Below are 13,807 nucleotides of genomic sequence, written 5' to 3'. Positions count from 1 at the left end.
ATGTTTACAGAAAACATTGTAATAAATTATTTGGGGTAACAGAGGGGAGGAAAAGATATGAATAAACAAACATATAAGTAAAAGCAGAGATATGAATAAAAGCTGTACACAGATATAGAGTAAAACCTTAATAGCAATGGCTCAGGCAATGGAGGAGTCTGAATAACTCAATATGTGTGTGTGTGTGTGTGTGTGTGTGTGTACTTTGTTGTATTAGAAAGTATAGTGCAGAGGTCACAAAAGTTGCCATTTGCTAACTGAGTCACTGATATGGCTGTTCAGCACAATCTTGGATGGAGATGGAATTATACGAGATTTGGTTAAATGGTAACTGAACCTAGGCCATGACTTTTTTAATCAGTCTCTGATCCTAGCTTATTTTTTGTGAGTTGCTAATTTCATTTATACTTGAGGGCAGCAAAGACTCTGGTTGATTAATGGCCCCAGCTAATTAGGTTTCACTTAATTGAAGTTTTGCCTTAATTCCTATCTCATTAATTTGGAATCAGTGATCATCTGGACAAGAGAAGGGATGTTTTGTTATCACTCAACATTTGGGGAAACGCTTTGCTTAATTAGTTAATAATATAACTGTGTGTGTGTGTGTGTGTGTGTGTGTGTGTGTGTGTGTGAAATGTTTAACGATAACAATAATAATAACAGTTAATACTGTTAACAGTTAACTAACATAATGCCTACTGTGTGCTAGATACTGTGCAATGCACTTTATGATCCTTATCTCATTTGATCCTTACTACAATCCCAGGAGATAGAGGTTATTACTGTCCCCATTTTACAGATGAAGAAACTGAGACAAAGATTAAGAGTCTTGCTCAGGGTCTCATAGCTTATAAGCATTTGAGGCCAGTTTTGATTGCAGGTTTTTTTGACTCCAGGCTCAGGACTCTAGCCACTGCACCACCTAGCTGTGAAACTTTAGAGTATAAACATTTCAAATATTTTTGCAGAACCCACATTCATACAAGCAAAATTCTAATCACAAATTATTCTTCATTATTTGTCAGTCGTTATTTATTTATTATTTACTTATTATATTTATTATTATTTATTACTTGTCATTATTTGTCAGTTCACCAAATGTCCTACTTGGTAAAACCTTGTTTATCACTAATAGTGGTCATTATATGTGCTTAAAGTTAATGATCTTATGATCATTAAAGGAATATTCTCAATTCTCAACTCATAGCAAGGCTGTATTACTGACCTCTTTCTGTGCTCTAATCTGAACTGTTTTAATCCCATTCAATTCCATAAATATTTATAAAAGGCTTACTATGTGTAAGGTGCTATGCGATGTAGTGGGAATACATAGACAAAAACAAAAGACCTCATGGTCTCGCAGGGATTACATCCTACTAGAATGTTCGCACACGTACCCAGAGCTGATCATCGTGGCCGGAAAGATTCTTCTTTATGAATGCACCATAGTAGGTCGCAATGTTCCTGTGATGGGAATATTTCTTAAGCATGTTGATTTCCATTTTGATTTCTTCTTCTTCATCCTGTAGAACAGGAAACAGACATTGGGTTTTATTGTTAACTCTGTGTCACATGCCTCAAAGATTACGGATCACTTAGTTGTTGGAGATCAAAGGAGAAAGAAAGTATAAAAATTGTATTAGGTGACATCAAGAATCAATGAGATCTATATGTAAAGTAATGAACTGGATAGGTGTCAGGGGCCAGAATTTATAGATCATGTTCTATTTGGTTTCTAGATTTAGTCATAGATTAGTTCCTATCCCCACTGTATAATGGGGTATGTACTTCCATTCACTGGCATTAAAATGACCTCTTTTACAAGTTTTAAAGAATATACCTAGCTGAGGTCAATATACATCAAACAGAAAGAGCTCCTAGACTGAAAATTAGGATATATAAATTCTAATTCTGCTCATTGGCTCCAGTCAACTCATTTAATCTCTCCAGGGGCCCTCAGGAAAAATTGGTGGAAGAATGACAACACTAAGGGTACTGCTATAAATATTTTGCTAGAAACAGATTTTTTGTCATTTACTTTATTGGGGTTACAGACCCAATAATGGAATCCTCGTATGGAAGTGTATGAATAGTTTGGTGATTTATTTCCCATGATTCCATATTGCTTTTGAGGAATGATTTACAACAATTTACAGGTTCATAAAATATTGAGGTGCTTTTCTTCCTACAACCCTCCAAAACTGATCATTTTAATTTTTTTTTATCTTTGCCAATTTTAGGGATATAAAATGAAGGCTCAGGGGCAGCTAGATGGTGCAGTGGACGAAGCACCCACCCTGGAGTCAAGAGGACCCGAGTTCAAATTTGTCCTCAGGCCGTAACACTTCCTAGCTGTGTGACCTTGGACATGTCACTTAATCCCTGTTACCTTAAACAAAAGGAAGAGAAATAAAATGAAGACCTAGTGCTTTTGATTTGAATATCTTTATTATTAATCATTTGATATATTATTTTACACCATTGTCAATAATTTGCATTTCTTCATCTGAAAAGTTTGTTCTGTTTATCTATTGAGCAATGGCTCTTGGTTTTAAACAGAGTATTCCAAAAGTTTTTGCAGGATTTAAAATTTTTAAGTTATTGTTGGGATAATACCACTAAAGACCAAACCAGAATGGCGGCATAAATGGGATTTCAAAATCACATTTTTACCTGCACTGGGTAAGGGACATGTAAAAAAAGATGATCATTATTGTAGTATAAGTAGAAAAAAATTTAGGCTTGTTTTATCTTTGCTATCTTCCTTAAACTCAGATCCCACTCCTCTATTTTCCTAAGTTATTAAAGCTCAAAACCACACTAAGACTTTTAAGTTACCCTGTGGAATTATATTAATTCTCTATATATCAGCTTTTTCTCACAGATATTTGAAACAAAACTTATTGCCTTTCCTCCCTCCCAAATGACTGTTTCTATTATGCTTGTTACATTGATTTTGTTTATGTAAAAGTTGTTTAATTTTTTTAAGTAATCTATTTTATCTCTTAGAATTTCTATATTCCTTGCTTGATTGAGAATTTCCTCTCTATCCATAGTTATGAAAGCTATCTGATTTTGTTTTCTTCTAATTTTTTTAATGACATGACTTTTTATATTTATTTGCATTTCGTCTTTAAGTTCATTTCAGTATATGGTGTAAAATGCTGATCCAAATCTAAAGTCTGCCCAATATGCCTTCCAATTTTCAGAAAATTTCTTGTTGATTTCTTTTATTAGTAATTTGCTTCCTTTGATTTATCAAATACTAGGCTTAAACTGCTTCTGGGCCTTGCTTATCTAGGTTCTTTTTTTCCTTGTTGAGTCCTTTCTATACAGTATGATAGAACTTATAGAGGGGGAAAAAACCCACTAACTGTGGATGTTAATGGTATGAACTCATTTGATGCTTACTACTTTGTAATGTAGGTTATGACTCATCATTCCTGTGCTCAAATTTAGCCTCATATTAGCTGTGTGATCTTGGGCAAGTCACTTAACTTTGCTTGCCTCATTGTAAAATGAACAAGAGAAGGAAAATAGCAAACCATTTCAGTATCTTTGCCAAGAAAATCCCAAATGGGGTCACAAAGAGTCAGACATGGCCAAAAAGCAACTGAACAACAACTGCATGTAAGTATAAATGTGGTGTGTTGTTTTTTGACAAGAAACAGTTCTATATCTACTGCTTTCCTTAGATTCAGTTACCATTCTTCTACCTCCCTAAACCAGTTAGCTAACTTTATTTTACTTTTACTACTAGAATCTTTTTTTTTAACCAATGCAGATAAGAATATGAATATTGAAATCCCACTTATCCTACCATACTTGCTCTTAATTTGGTCTTCAGTGATGGCATCCCAATTTTAAGAAACACTAATTCCCTTCCTTTCCTTTCCCTCTCCTCTAGTCTTTCTTTCTGAATACCTAATCCCACATGGCTTTTTTCTTTATTCCTTCATTAACCTTAGATGAATTGAGATTCCAAATGGATAGCAGACTTGCGTTCCTGTATTTAAGGAAACACTATAACATTACTGAGCCGTGTGGATTTGTCTCAAGCTATGAGGACTTGACTACTTCTCTTAAGTTTCTTTTGTATGCCGTATTTTTATTTCAAAAATCATGTTTGATGCTGATTTTCTTAAAAGGAAGGCTTAGAAATTGTTAATACTATTAAAAGTTTCCATTTTTTACAGTTTAAGATTAATCTTAACTCTGCAAGAAAAATTATCCTTGAGTGCAAGCCATTTTTTATTGCTTCTTGGTTTCTTTCATTTCTTTCCTTGGACAGTTCAGATAGGAGTTCTTTGGTACATGAGCTATCTTTTCCTGGCTGCTTCTGATATTTTCTTTTTGACCTAGATACTCTGGAGCCTGGGGACTAAATTTCTGGCTACATTCAACCAATGGTCTATCTTTGGTGGAGTTCTGAGGATTCTCTCAATCTGCATTTTGTCAACTAGTCACAATATTTATGGTCAATTTTAACTTATTATTTCCTGATAACACAAACTTTTTTCAAGTCACGAGTTTTTAGAAGGCCAATAATTCATAAGTTGTCACATTTAATTCTGTATTACTGGTCAATTGTCTTACTTTGTTGAAACCTCACATGTTATTTCAATTTTGTCATCTCTTGATGGTTCCAATATTTTTTGTGAGATCATTGAATTTTTTGTGTTTCACATCAAGTCATTTCTAAATGTACCCCAACACAACCATATATTAAACCCTTTGATGTAAGAAAGAAAAACATTTCAACAAAACCAACTAATAAAATGACCATGCTGGATACATATGTGATATTCTTAATCTATAGGCTCCTCTTCTCCACCTTTCTAAAGAGAAGAGGGACGCGTATTTCATCATCTGTTTTCAATACTAGTCATTGCAATTAATCTGAGTTGAACTTCCTTTATGTATTGATTTCATCTACCTTATTGTGGCTACTCTGTATACTGTTCTCCTGGTTCATCTTACTTTGCTCTACCCTACTTCATATAGTCTTCCTATATTTCTTTGAATTTCTCACATCAGTTATTTCTTACAACGAATGTTCCATCATACATATAGAATGATTTATTTAGCCATATTTATTCAATGAGAACTTGTTTTGTTTCCAGGTTTGTTTTTTTGGCTACCATACAAATGTACACTGCTCTGTTAAATGAAGATATACACAACTAATTATTATATAAAATATAGGACAAAAAGTAGGTTCTATTGATAGTGTCTGGTTTTATGTGTGTGTGTATATATATATTATATATACAATTGTACATATATACAATAAAATATATATGTGCCCTGTGTATATATATATATTTATTTATATATTAGACTATATTATAGACTATATTATTGTATATTAGATAATATATATATAAATAGTCTGGACAATAGGCATTTTTAAATCTACTTGGTTTTCCCTGCATGTAATCATGCATCTAGATAGATAGATACACAGATAGATATGGATATAGATATAGATATTTTCATGTTATAGGTCCTCTTTAGAAAGCTTTTAAGTGTTTGGGCCCTTGATATAATAATCATGCCCACCAACTATATCACCATATACAGGTAGCCACTCTTCCCTTTGATCCCTCACTGCTGGACATCTTCTGTAACTGTGGTCCACACTTTGGTAAGGTACATTTTCTCATTTTATGTCTTACCTAGTATTTGTAATCAGAGGGTCCTTGAATATTATTTTTGGTGCTGCTCCTTGGATACTTTTTACATATGCCTTAGAGATATCTTGTGGGAAGAAAATCTTTTAGGCAGCACTGTGTTTGGCTGAATCAGATACTCAACCAACAACAAAACAGTGGAATTTTGCATTGTCTGCACTTTTCAGGTAATTCTGTGACTGTATAGAGGTGGTCTTCTGTGGAAGATCATTTTGCAAAAGGCCTCCTGATCCCTTCTCATATCCTCATCAAGTATTCCCTTGATATGATTTGATCATTACCATTAAAATGGTGTAAAAATAGAAAAGAAAGCATTTGGGTTAGGAGTTATTGAGAATCTCTTTACCGCTTTTGGGGGGAAGTTATAATCTGGGATCTTTTGTACCTCTCTTTTAGATACCTTGATAATTGGTCCCTCTGAAAACTGCCACCTTCAGCCTCAACTGAATATATCCATTGTGTAAAACAAATGGGTCTGGTCTAGCTATTCTTCCAGTGTTTGTTTCCATTAATGCCAGTTCTCCCATTTCTACTTTTTAAGCAGCACCCTGGATTGCATTGTCAGAGTCTATGCACGGTAGACCTATGCCCCACCACTGATGTAAATAATTTGTGATAGTCACCCTGAAAAACTTTTTCCATTTTTTATCTATGTGTTTTCCTTCTTTCAGTTTCATGCTTCCGTGCTCTTGGGATGATCTAGCTTAAACAGTCTTTAGTTAAGTCTTTGGGACCTTTGTTCCCCTGCGCCCCTTCCTGCTGTTTTCTAAGAAGACAGTGCTAGAGGGCAGTACAAGTTAGTAGATATCCCAGTTGCCTCTAATCTAAGCACGTCGGAGGAAAAAGGGAGCAAATTAAAGGGTGATTCTCCACTTTATGTGCAATTCTTCACTTGATAAAAGGATTCACAATGAGAACAAGCTCCACTGTTTTACTTCTAGAAACTGAATCATCCCAAACTTTTGTGGCACACTTGTCTTCTGTGAAGCAAGGAGTAACTATAAGGTTCACCCAGAGGATGAATCTGGCCTGAGTATTAAATATGCCGTTGGACACCAAATGAATGGCAAAGGAAGCTTTTCTCCTTGTGGGGCTATCCCTTAGTCAAGTACCACTCAATGTGAAAGTTCACTAGAGGGCTAGCTTCTGATGCCCTTTAGCATCCTCAGTATTTTCTATCATTGCATTTACTTTCTAACTTGGAAGAAAAACCTATCTTTTGGGGATGACAGGGCCAGGCCCTTGGGTAGAGAGAAATCTAGATAATGAGGAATTAGTTCTCTAGAATCCAATAGGAAAGGGAATTCTGGATGGCCTGGACTCCTGTACAACCTGAGACTCCCTCAAATACAAACAACTAACTCGCCTGGCTGCCTGTTTTCCCACCTTCCGCCCAAGGTGGAACAAGCCTGAATGGTAGCATTGGAGGAAATTCAGGAAAGCCCTCTCTCAAAATGCAAGAAGATCCCAAACGTGTCCATTTGATGCATCTTGCATGCTGATGCATTCTACTCCTAGGGAGGGCGGCTTCTTCACTGATCTGGGAAATAGGTTGCTCTTCCAAGGATAGTGGCAGAAACTTTGTGGAGAGCCAATACTTTCATGTACCTGAGAGAATAAATAATATTACTGAGCTTGATTCTCTCAGTACAGAAGAAAACCACTAGAGACTCCTGGGATAGAGCAAAGTGCCTGCCCCAGACACATAATAACTGCTTGACTTTGAACAAAGCATCTCATCTCAGCTTGCTCCTCTGAAAAATGAGGGGGACGAGCTAGACGGCTTCCGAGTCCTGTCTAACTCTAGATCTAGGATCATCTGAGCTTATTAAATTCAATTCAATTCTCTTAAATCTTATTCTAGTGCTCCTTCCAGTGGGTCACAGAGGCAGAAGACTAAGGCCTTGGAAGTTAGTAAATTAGACCATATGGGTGCATCCTGTGTCTAAACAAAATCCCATTTGACTTTGCCATCACTAATTCACATCTAAGTACACACCATTGCCAGAAATAGCATGGGATGTAGTTCCCACACTTCTTATCCCTGATGATTCCAGCTGACGGACTTGAGAGAGATGAGATGCTTTCCGAACGCTCTTTCTCAACTCTCTGACGTAGCTGGTTCTTTATTTAAGGATCATTTTTCTAACTGAATCATATGTGACCGGGGGTATCAGTAGAATTCCAGGGGGAATTCACTAGAGAAACTCATCAAAGAGGGGTTCCCCTAATGTATAAAGTTGCCCCCCAACTCCCACTCCCGACAAGGAAAGTCTAATCAGATCGGTTTGGAAAGCCCTGTCATTTATGCCTTTGTCAGTTAACAGGGAGGATGCTAGTCAAGGCTCAGAAGAAGGGAGTTGAAAGAGATCACCACAAAACCCCCCATGGTCAGTTCTCCAGGTTCTCTGCTTGTGACACTGCACACTGGGCTACCATTTCCTGAGTTAGGTCGAGGCTCCTGCTATGACCCCAGCCAGCATTCCATCAGGAGGCAGCCGCTCACAGTGACAATTTACTTGCCGTTCATTTTTTAGTCAGCCCTGACTCTTTGTGATCCCATTTGGGGTTTTCTTGGCTGGAGCGGTCTGCCATCTCCTTCTCTAGCTCATTTGTAAATGAGAAAACTGAGGTAAACATAGTTAAGTGACTTGCCCAGGGTGACACAGCTAGTGAGTCTCTGAGGTCAGATTTCAACTTGGAAAATGAGTGTTCCTGATTCTAGTCTCAACACTATACAACCTGACTGCCCCATGAGGATTTACTTAGAGGCAAAGAAACTCAACTCTTCCCCATGCCCAGCCATTATGCTACACCCCAGCACCAAAATCAACTCAGAAGAGTTGGTGTATGTACGGTGGTTATGGGAGCAGGGATGGGGTGGGATAAAGGGTAGGAGAAAGATTGAGAAAAACTCATCGACAAAAATAAATCAAATGAAAGAAAGACTAATTTTTGTCCATGTATTCTCCGTGTCTAGCATAGTGTCCAGCACATAAAATAAATGCTTCTTGAATAGAAATGAAGTGGATTGATGAAAATGGATTTTTCTTTTCACCCGCTTTAATAAATTTGATAATATTCTGCTTTGATCTGGTATAATCCTGAGAGCAGTGTAACGCTGGCTCTGGAGTCAGCTGACCTGGGTCCAAACCTTGCTTCTGACTCTTAGTACTTGTATAGGTAGCCTTCCTGCTCTTGATCCATATGATCCTGTGATCTTAGAGGTGACCCTGGGCCAGTCCTTCTGCCTATCTGGGATTCAGTTCCCCTTTCTGTAAAATAAGGGAAGGCCTCTGAGCTCCCTTCCAGTTTAAACAGTAGTAATAGCCCACATTTATACAACATCTTGTGGTTTGCAGAACACTATAAATATATTATCTCATGTGAGCCTTACAACAATGCTGCAAGAGTCTTTAAGATCTAGGATCCTATGGGACTCGTGTCAAGTCACTTAACCTTTCTGGGCCTCAATTTTCTTCTCTGTAAAATCAGGGAATTGGAATAGATGGACATTAAAGTCCCTGTCTAGACAGCATGGAAGCTCTCTGAAGTACAAGAGGTAGCTTGTAGGGTTCTTTAGGTTATACTCCCGAGATAGCTGCTCCCAGTGGCTTTCCTTGGACTACTCATGAACTTGAGTCTTGTCTTTTTCTGCCCACAAGCTCACACTGAAAAATCACTTCTTAGGGTTCTAGATCTAGAGCCAGAAGTGCCCTTATACATTAGCAAGTCCATTTTACAAAGAGGGAAATTGAGGCCCAAAGAGTCACACAGCTAATAATTTATCTATTTTGAACCCAGTCCTTTCTAACTCCAGAACCAGTACTCTATTCACTAAACCTTTAATAGGGTTAAGATCGTAAAATTTATAAAGCTAATATCAAGTTTCCCTGTCCCTCCTGGGACATGATGAAAATGATTCATGGTCTTGGGACACAACATTCAGTAAGAGAGCAGAATGATATAATTCTCAATTTAAACTAATATTCCTAATGAAAATGATCAGATGCTTATATATATATAGAAACCTGGCACCCAGTTTTTAGTAATTGATTTAACTGGTACATTAACTAGAAAAACACAGTTTGATGTTAGCCAAACTTGACTTTTTTTTCTCTTCCAATGTAGACAAATGACACTAATCATCCAAGGGTTAAACACTCTCAAGGTCTCACTATCCCTTTGAAGAAATTTAGTTCAAGGTCTCTCAGGAGATGATAAAGCAACCGGAATAACCTTCCATCAGATCCTAGGATTTTAAACTGGAAATAGTTGCCATCTTGCCCCATTTTTTCATTTTATGGATGAGGAAAGTGAGGCACAGAAATGAGAAAGTGAAATCTAGCTAATAAGTGGCAGAGCTGGGATCTAAACACACTTTCAAAACCATTACTCTCATGTCCACTCAATTTGTTAAGTACCTACTATGTGCTAGGCAGTATGCTAGATATTAGGGAGACAGAGACAAAAACAAAATCAGTTCCTCCCCTCAATAAACTTACCGTCTTACCATATGGGGGACAGGCGGGCAACAATATACACATAGGGAAAGAAATGAACCAAAAAAAAAAAACCATACAGAGGAAGTACAAAATAATTTGGAAAGAAAATGCTAACATCTGAGGTAATCCCAAAAGACTTCTTGTAGGAGTTGGCACCTGAGCCAAAATTGAAAGAAGCCAGGGATTCTAATTGCATCGCAAGCTCAGGGGACACCACTTTCAAAATTAAGAAGCAATGATGTCAAACAATTGTCCAGGACACCCGATAATACACCCGAGCGCGGCCTGAAGCAAATTAAAATGTAAACGGGAAATATTTAACAAAACAAATAAAAATACAATAAAATATAACATTATATTTTAAAACTAAGTGAATAGTCCATCTGTGAGGATCTTCATGTCCAAATTAGTGGCCCCATTCTTTTTGCATTTAACACCATTGGTATAAAGGAAAGAGATGGAATGCTGAATATGGAGGTCACTTGGGACATAGAATGAATGAAGGGGAATAATGTGTGATCAGCCTGGTCAGGTAGGATTGTGAAGGCCTTTAAAGATCAAATAAAAGAATTTGTGTTTGATTTCAAAGGTATCGGGAGCCCAAAGGTATATTTTGGGATCCCAAAGCTAATAGAAGTCAGGAAGTTTCTGGAGAAGGGGAATGACTCGTGCTTCAAGAATATTACTTTTGGTAAGGAGGATGCTGGATCAGAGTGGATAGGTATAGAATGTAGGGATACCAGTTAGGAGGTTATTGTAATAGTTTAGGCTAGAAGTGATGGGCATCTGAATTGAAGAAGTATCATCATCAAAACTTGGTAACTGACTGGATCTGGGAAATGAGGGAGAACAATTAGTTGAGCATGACCGAGGCGGTGAGCCTGAGCCGCTTGGTTTTCATCTGGAAACTCAAAGAATCTGAGAATGGCCAAGTTGTTATGGACCTAGTATTGTGAAAATACACTCATTTCTCACTGGATACAATCCTCTGGCACCTCTCTGGCTTTTACCCTGTGCCCCCAGGAAGCTCATTACTGGGAAAAACCTGATCATTGTGCAAGATCCCATCAGTCTTGGTCTTCTGCCTCATCATTAACCTTTGCTTCATGGTGCCACGAACTCCAAATCCTTCATTTAAGGAAGGAGCTTATACTCTGAACATCTCTTCATTTTTCACCTGGCTGTTCTACTCTGAGACTTCTCTAGCTGTCCCCCTTTTCAGATTCCTCCTTATGTTATCTTCCCCCGTTAGACTGTAAGTTCCCTAAGTGCAATGTCTTTCTTGCTTTTGTATTTGTATCCCCAGAAGTTTAGTAAAGTATATGGCACACTGTAGGAACTTGATAAGATCTGGAGTCAAAGGGCTCCCACTTCTGCCATTTACTACCTGCATGAATTCAGCTATCCACTTCCCTTCTCTGAGCCCCAGTACCTCATCTCTACAATGAGTTCGCTTCCAGCTCTGTACAGATGGCCCCATCTCCACAGAGGACATCTGGTTCAATGCCTTCATTTGACAACTGACGGAACCGGGCCCAGAGAAGTTAAGTGATTTGCTCAAGATCATACAAGTGTGATACAGGTGAACAAAAATCCTCTCGGTTGGAAGAGAACTGAAATACTGGCTGCTGGCCAAATTAAAAGCACCCAGTTTTCTCCACACTACTCCACAATCACTCCTTGACCAAACTAGAAAAGAACTATGAGATTCAACTGACAACAGTTTGGGGAAATATGTATCTCTGAGGAGAATTTTGCTTCAGGGCCTATGGGAGCTGATTTGACCTTTGCAACATTCATGTTCCTAATATCTTAGGAAGGTGAAGTTACTCACATCACTCTGGCTTACAGATGGGCCAAGAACTCTGGGCCTACTGACATTGGAGACAACCACATCATGAACTATGACACCATTTTATTCATGTCAGTGGGGACAGCACTGCCAATTCAACTGTCTGCTTGCTCACTCACCTGTCAACAGTTGCATGCAAAATTTACAGCTCAAACAGGACTGAGAAAACAGTAGTCCCTGTCCTGAGGCAGAAGAGAGGAAAAAGACAAGAGGAAACAGGGGGTGGGCAGGTTGGCTGTAAGAAACCTTCCATTTACTATCTCTGAGAGCAGAGAATCAATTAGAAGTAGAACAGCAGAGAGTTTTTGGTAATTATCAAAGACTAATGAAATATGGAGAACTCACCCCCTGTGTAGTGCATGTGTTTTCTATGGAACTTTAATTTTAAGAAACTAGAATAGTAAAAGCCTCAGGGTTTGAAGTACAAATTTGCCTCTTGTTTTATATGTCTATTCAATGGCTCATTGCTGTTACTAGTTATTGTGTGTGTGTGTGTGTGTGTGTGTGTGTGTGTGTGTTTAACAAGGAGAAATTTGGCCTTTGAGGAAAAGGATAAAAAGAAAGATAACTGAGGATACTCCAATATACACAAGTCTGAAGTCTATTTTTAGGTTATACTGATAAAATAGCAATATAATCAGTTAAAAATGAAAAAAATTCAGACAAACAATTGGTTTTGCATTCTACATAACCTTAAACAATAGGTTTTACCAAGTGTTGCACAAAATAGATTTTACAGTGGAGGAATCAGAGGATCAGAGAGGGGAAGTGATTTGCTCTTACTACTAGCACAGGCTGGATTCAGACCCTTCTTACCCCATGCTCCTGCTCTTTCCTCTGATATGTACCACCTCCATTCATTTGTGATCAACACCAAGAACTCGGCCCACCCAGGTAGTACAGGAAAAGCTCACACTCACCTCTGTAACACTCATGACTTTGACGGCTGCTAGCTGTCCAGTCTTCACATGGCGACCCTGCCAAAAACCAAACAAAACAATGTTGGTAAATCCAAACTGGAATCACACAGCTGGGCAGATAAATCAACAGTCACTGAAACAAACTAAAGAATCAGGTCAAATACTAGGGCAGATTCATGCACTTAATAAGATTTTAAGATATAAGGATGAGCCCTAAACCCTCTCAGTTTTAGCTATAAAAGACCAGGAATTTGGATGAGCCAAAATGGGAGGCCATGAACTTGCCCTTTGAATTTAACACTTTCTCTTTCTCTCTCTCCCTCCCTTTTCCTCTCCCTCTCCCTCTCCCTCTCCTTCTCTCTCTTTCTCCTTTTTCTTCCTTTCCTTTCCTTTCTTTTTTCTTTCTTTCCTTTCTTTTTTTTTCTCTCTCTTTCTCTCTGTCTCTCTGTGGGGTGTGGATATGGGTGTGTGGGTGTATACTTGAGACTTATCCCCTGCTCACTTATGTACAGGAGAGCACAAAAGATGCTTAGGGTTGGAAAACTGAGCAGCTTGATCAAGCAATATCATTATACAGAGGCAAAGAACACACATGTTCAAAAATGGTCATAGCAGTACTTTTTCTGGTAAAAATGAACAAAAACAAAGTAAGCACCCATTACTTGTTCACTTGAGTGGACAAATTGTCACATTTGAATGTAAAGAAAACTTCTGTACCATATTTAATGACAAATATGACATACTTAGAGACTTCCCAGGGAGACTTAGGTAAACCGATGCAAAGGGAGTTAAGCAGAACCAAGAAAACAACTTACAGAATCACCACAAGAATCTAAA

General features: G+C 37.9%; 1 protein-coding gene across 1 annotated transcript in view; it reads right to left on the bottom strand.

The window, feature by feature from the left end:
- The window catches only part of LOC127543146 (mitogen-activated protein kinase kinase kinase kinase 4-like), a 216,880-nt gene that overhangs the window by 107,331 nt on the left and 95,742 nt on the right, over positions 1-13,807 (bottom strand). The window contains exons 3-4 of the mRNA XM_051969166.1: positions 12,971-13,027; positions 1,398-1,523 (exon numbers count right to left, since the gene is read on the bottom strand). Coding sequence (XP_051825126.1) covers positions 1,398-1,523; positions 12,971-13,027 — 183 coding nt within the window. The remainder of the gene's footprint in view (positions 1-1,397; positions 1,524-12,970; positions 13,028-13,807) is intronic.

The sequence above is a fragment of the Antechinus flavipes genome, chromosome X (assembly GCF_016432865.1).
Source record: "Antechinus flavipes isolate AdamAnt ecotype Samford, QLD, Australia chromosome X, AdamAnt_v2, whole genome shotgun sequence".
NCBI classification, from domain to species: Eukaryota; Metazoa; Chordata; class Mammalia; order Dasyuromorphia; family Dasyuridae; genus Antechinus; species Antechinus flavipes.
This window is presented reverse-complemented; position numbering and strand designations above follow the sequence as displayed.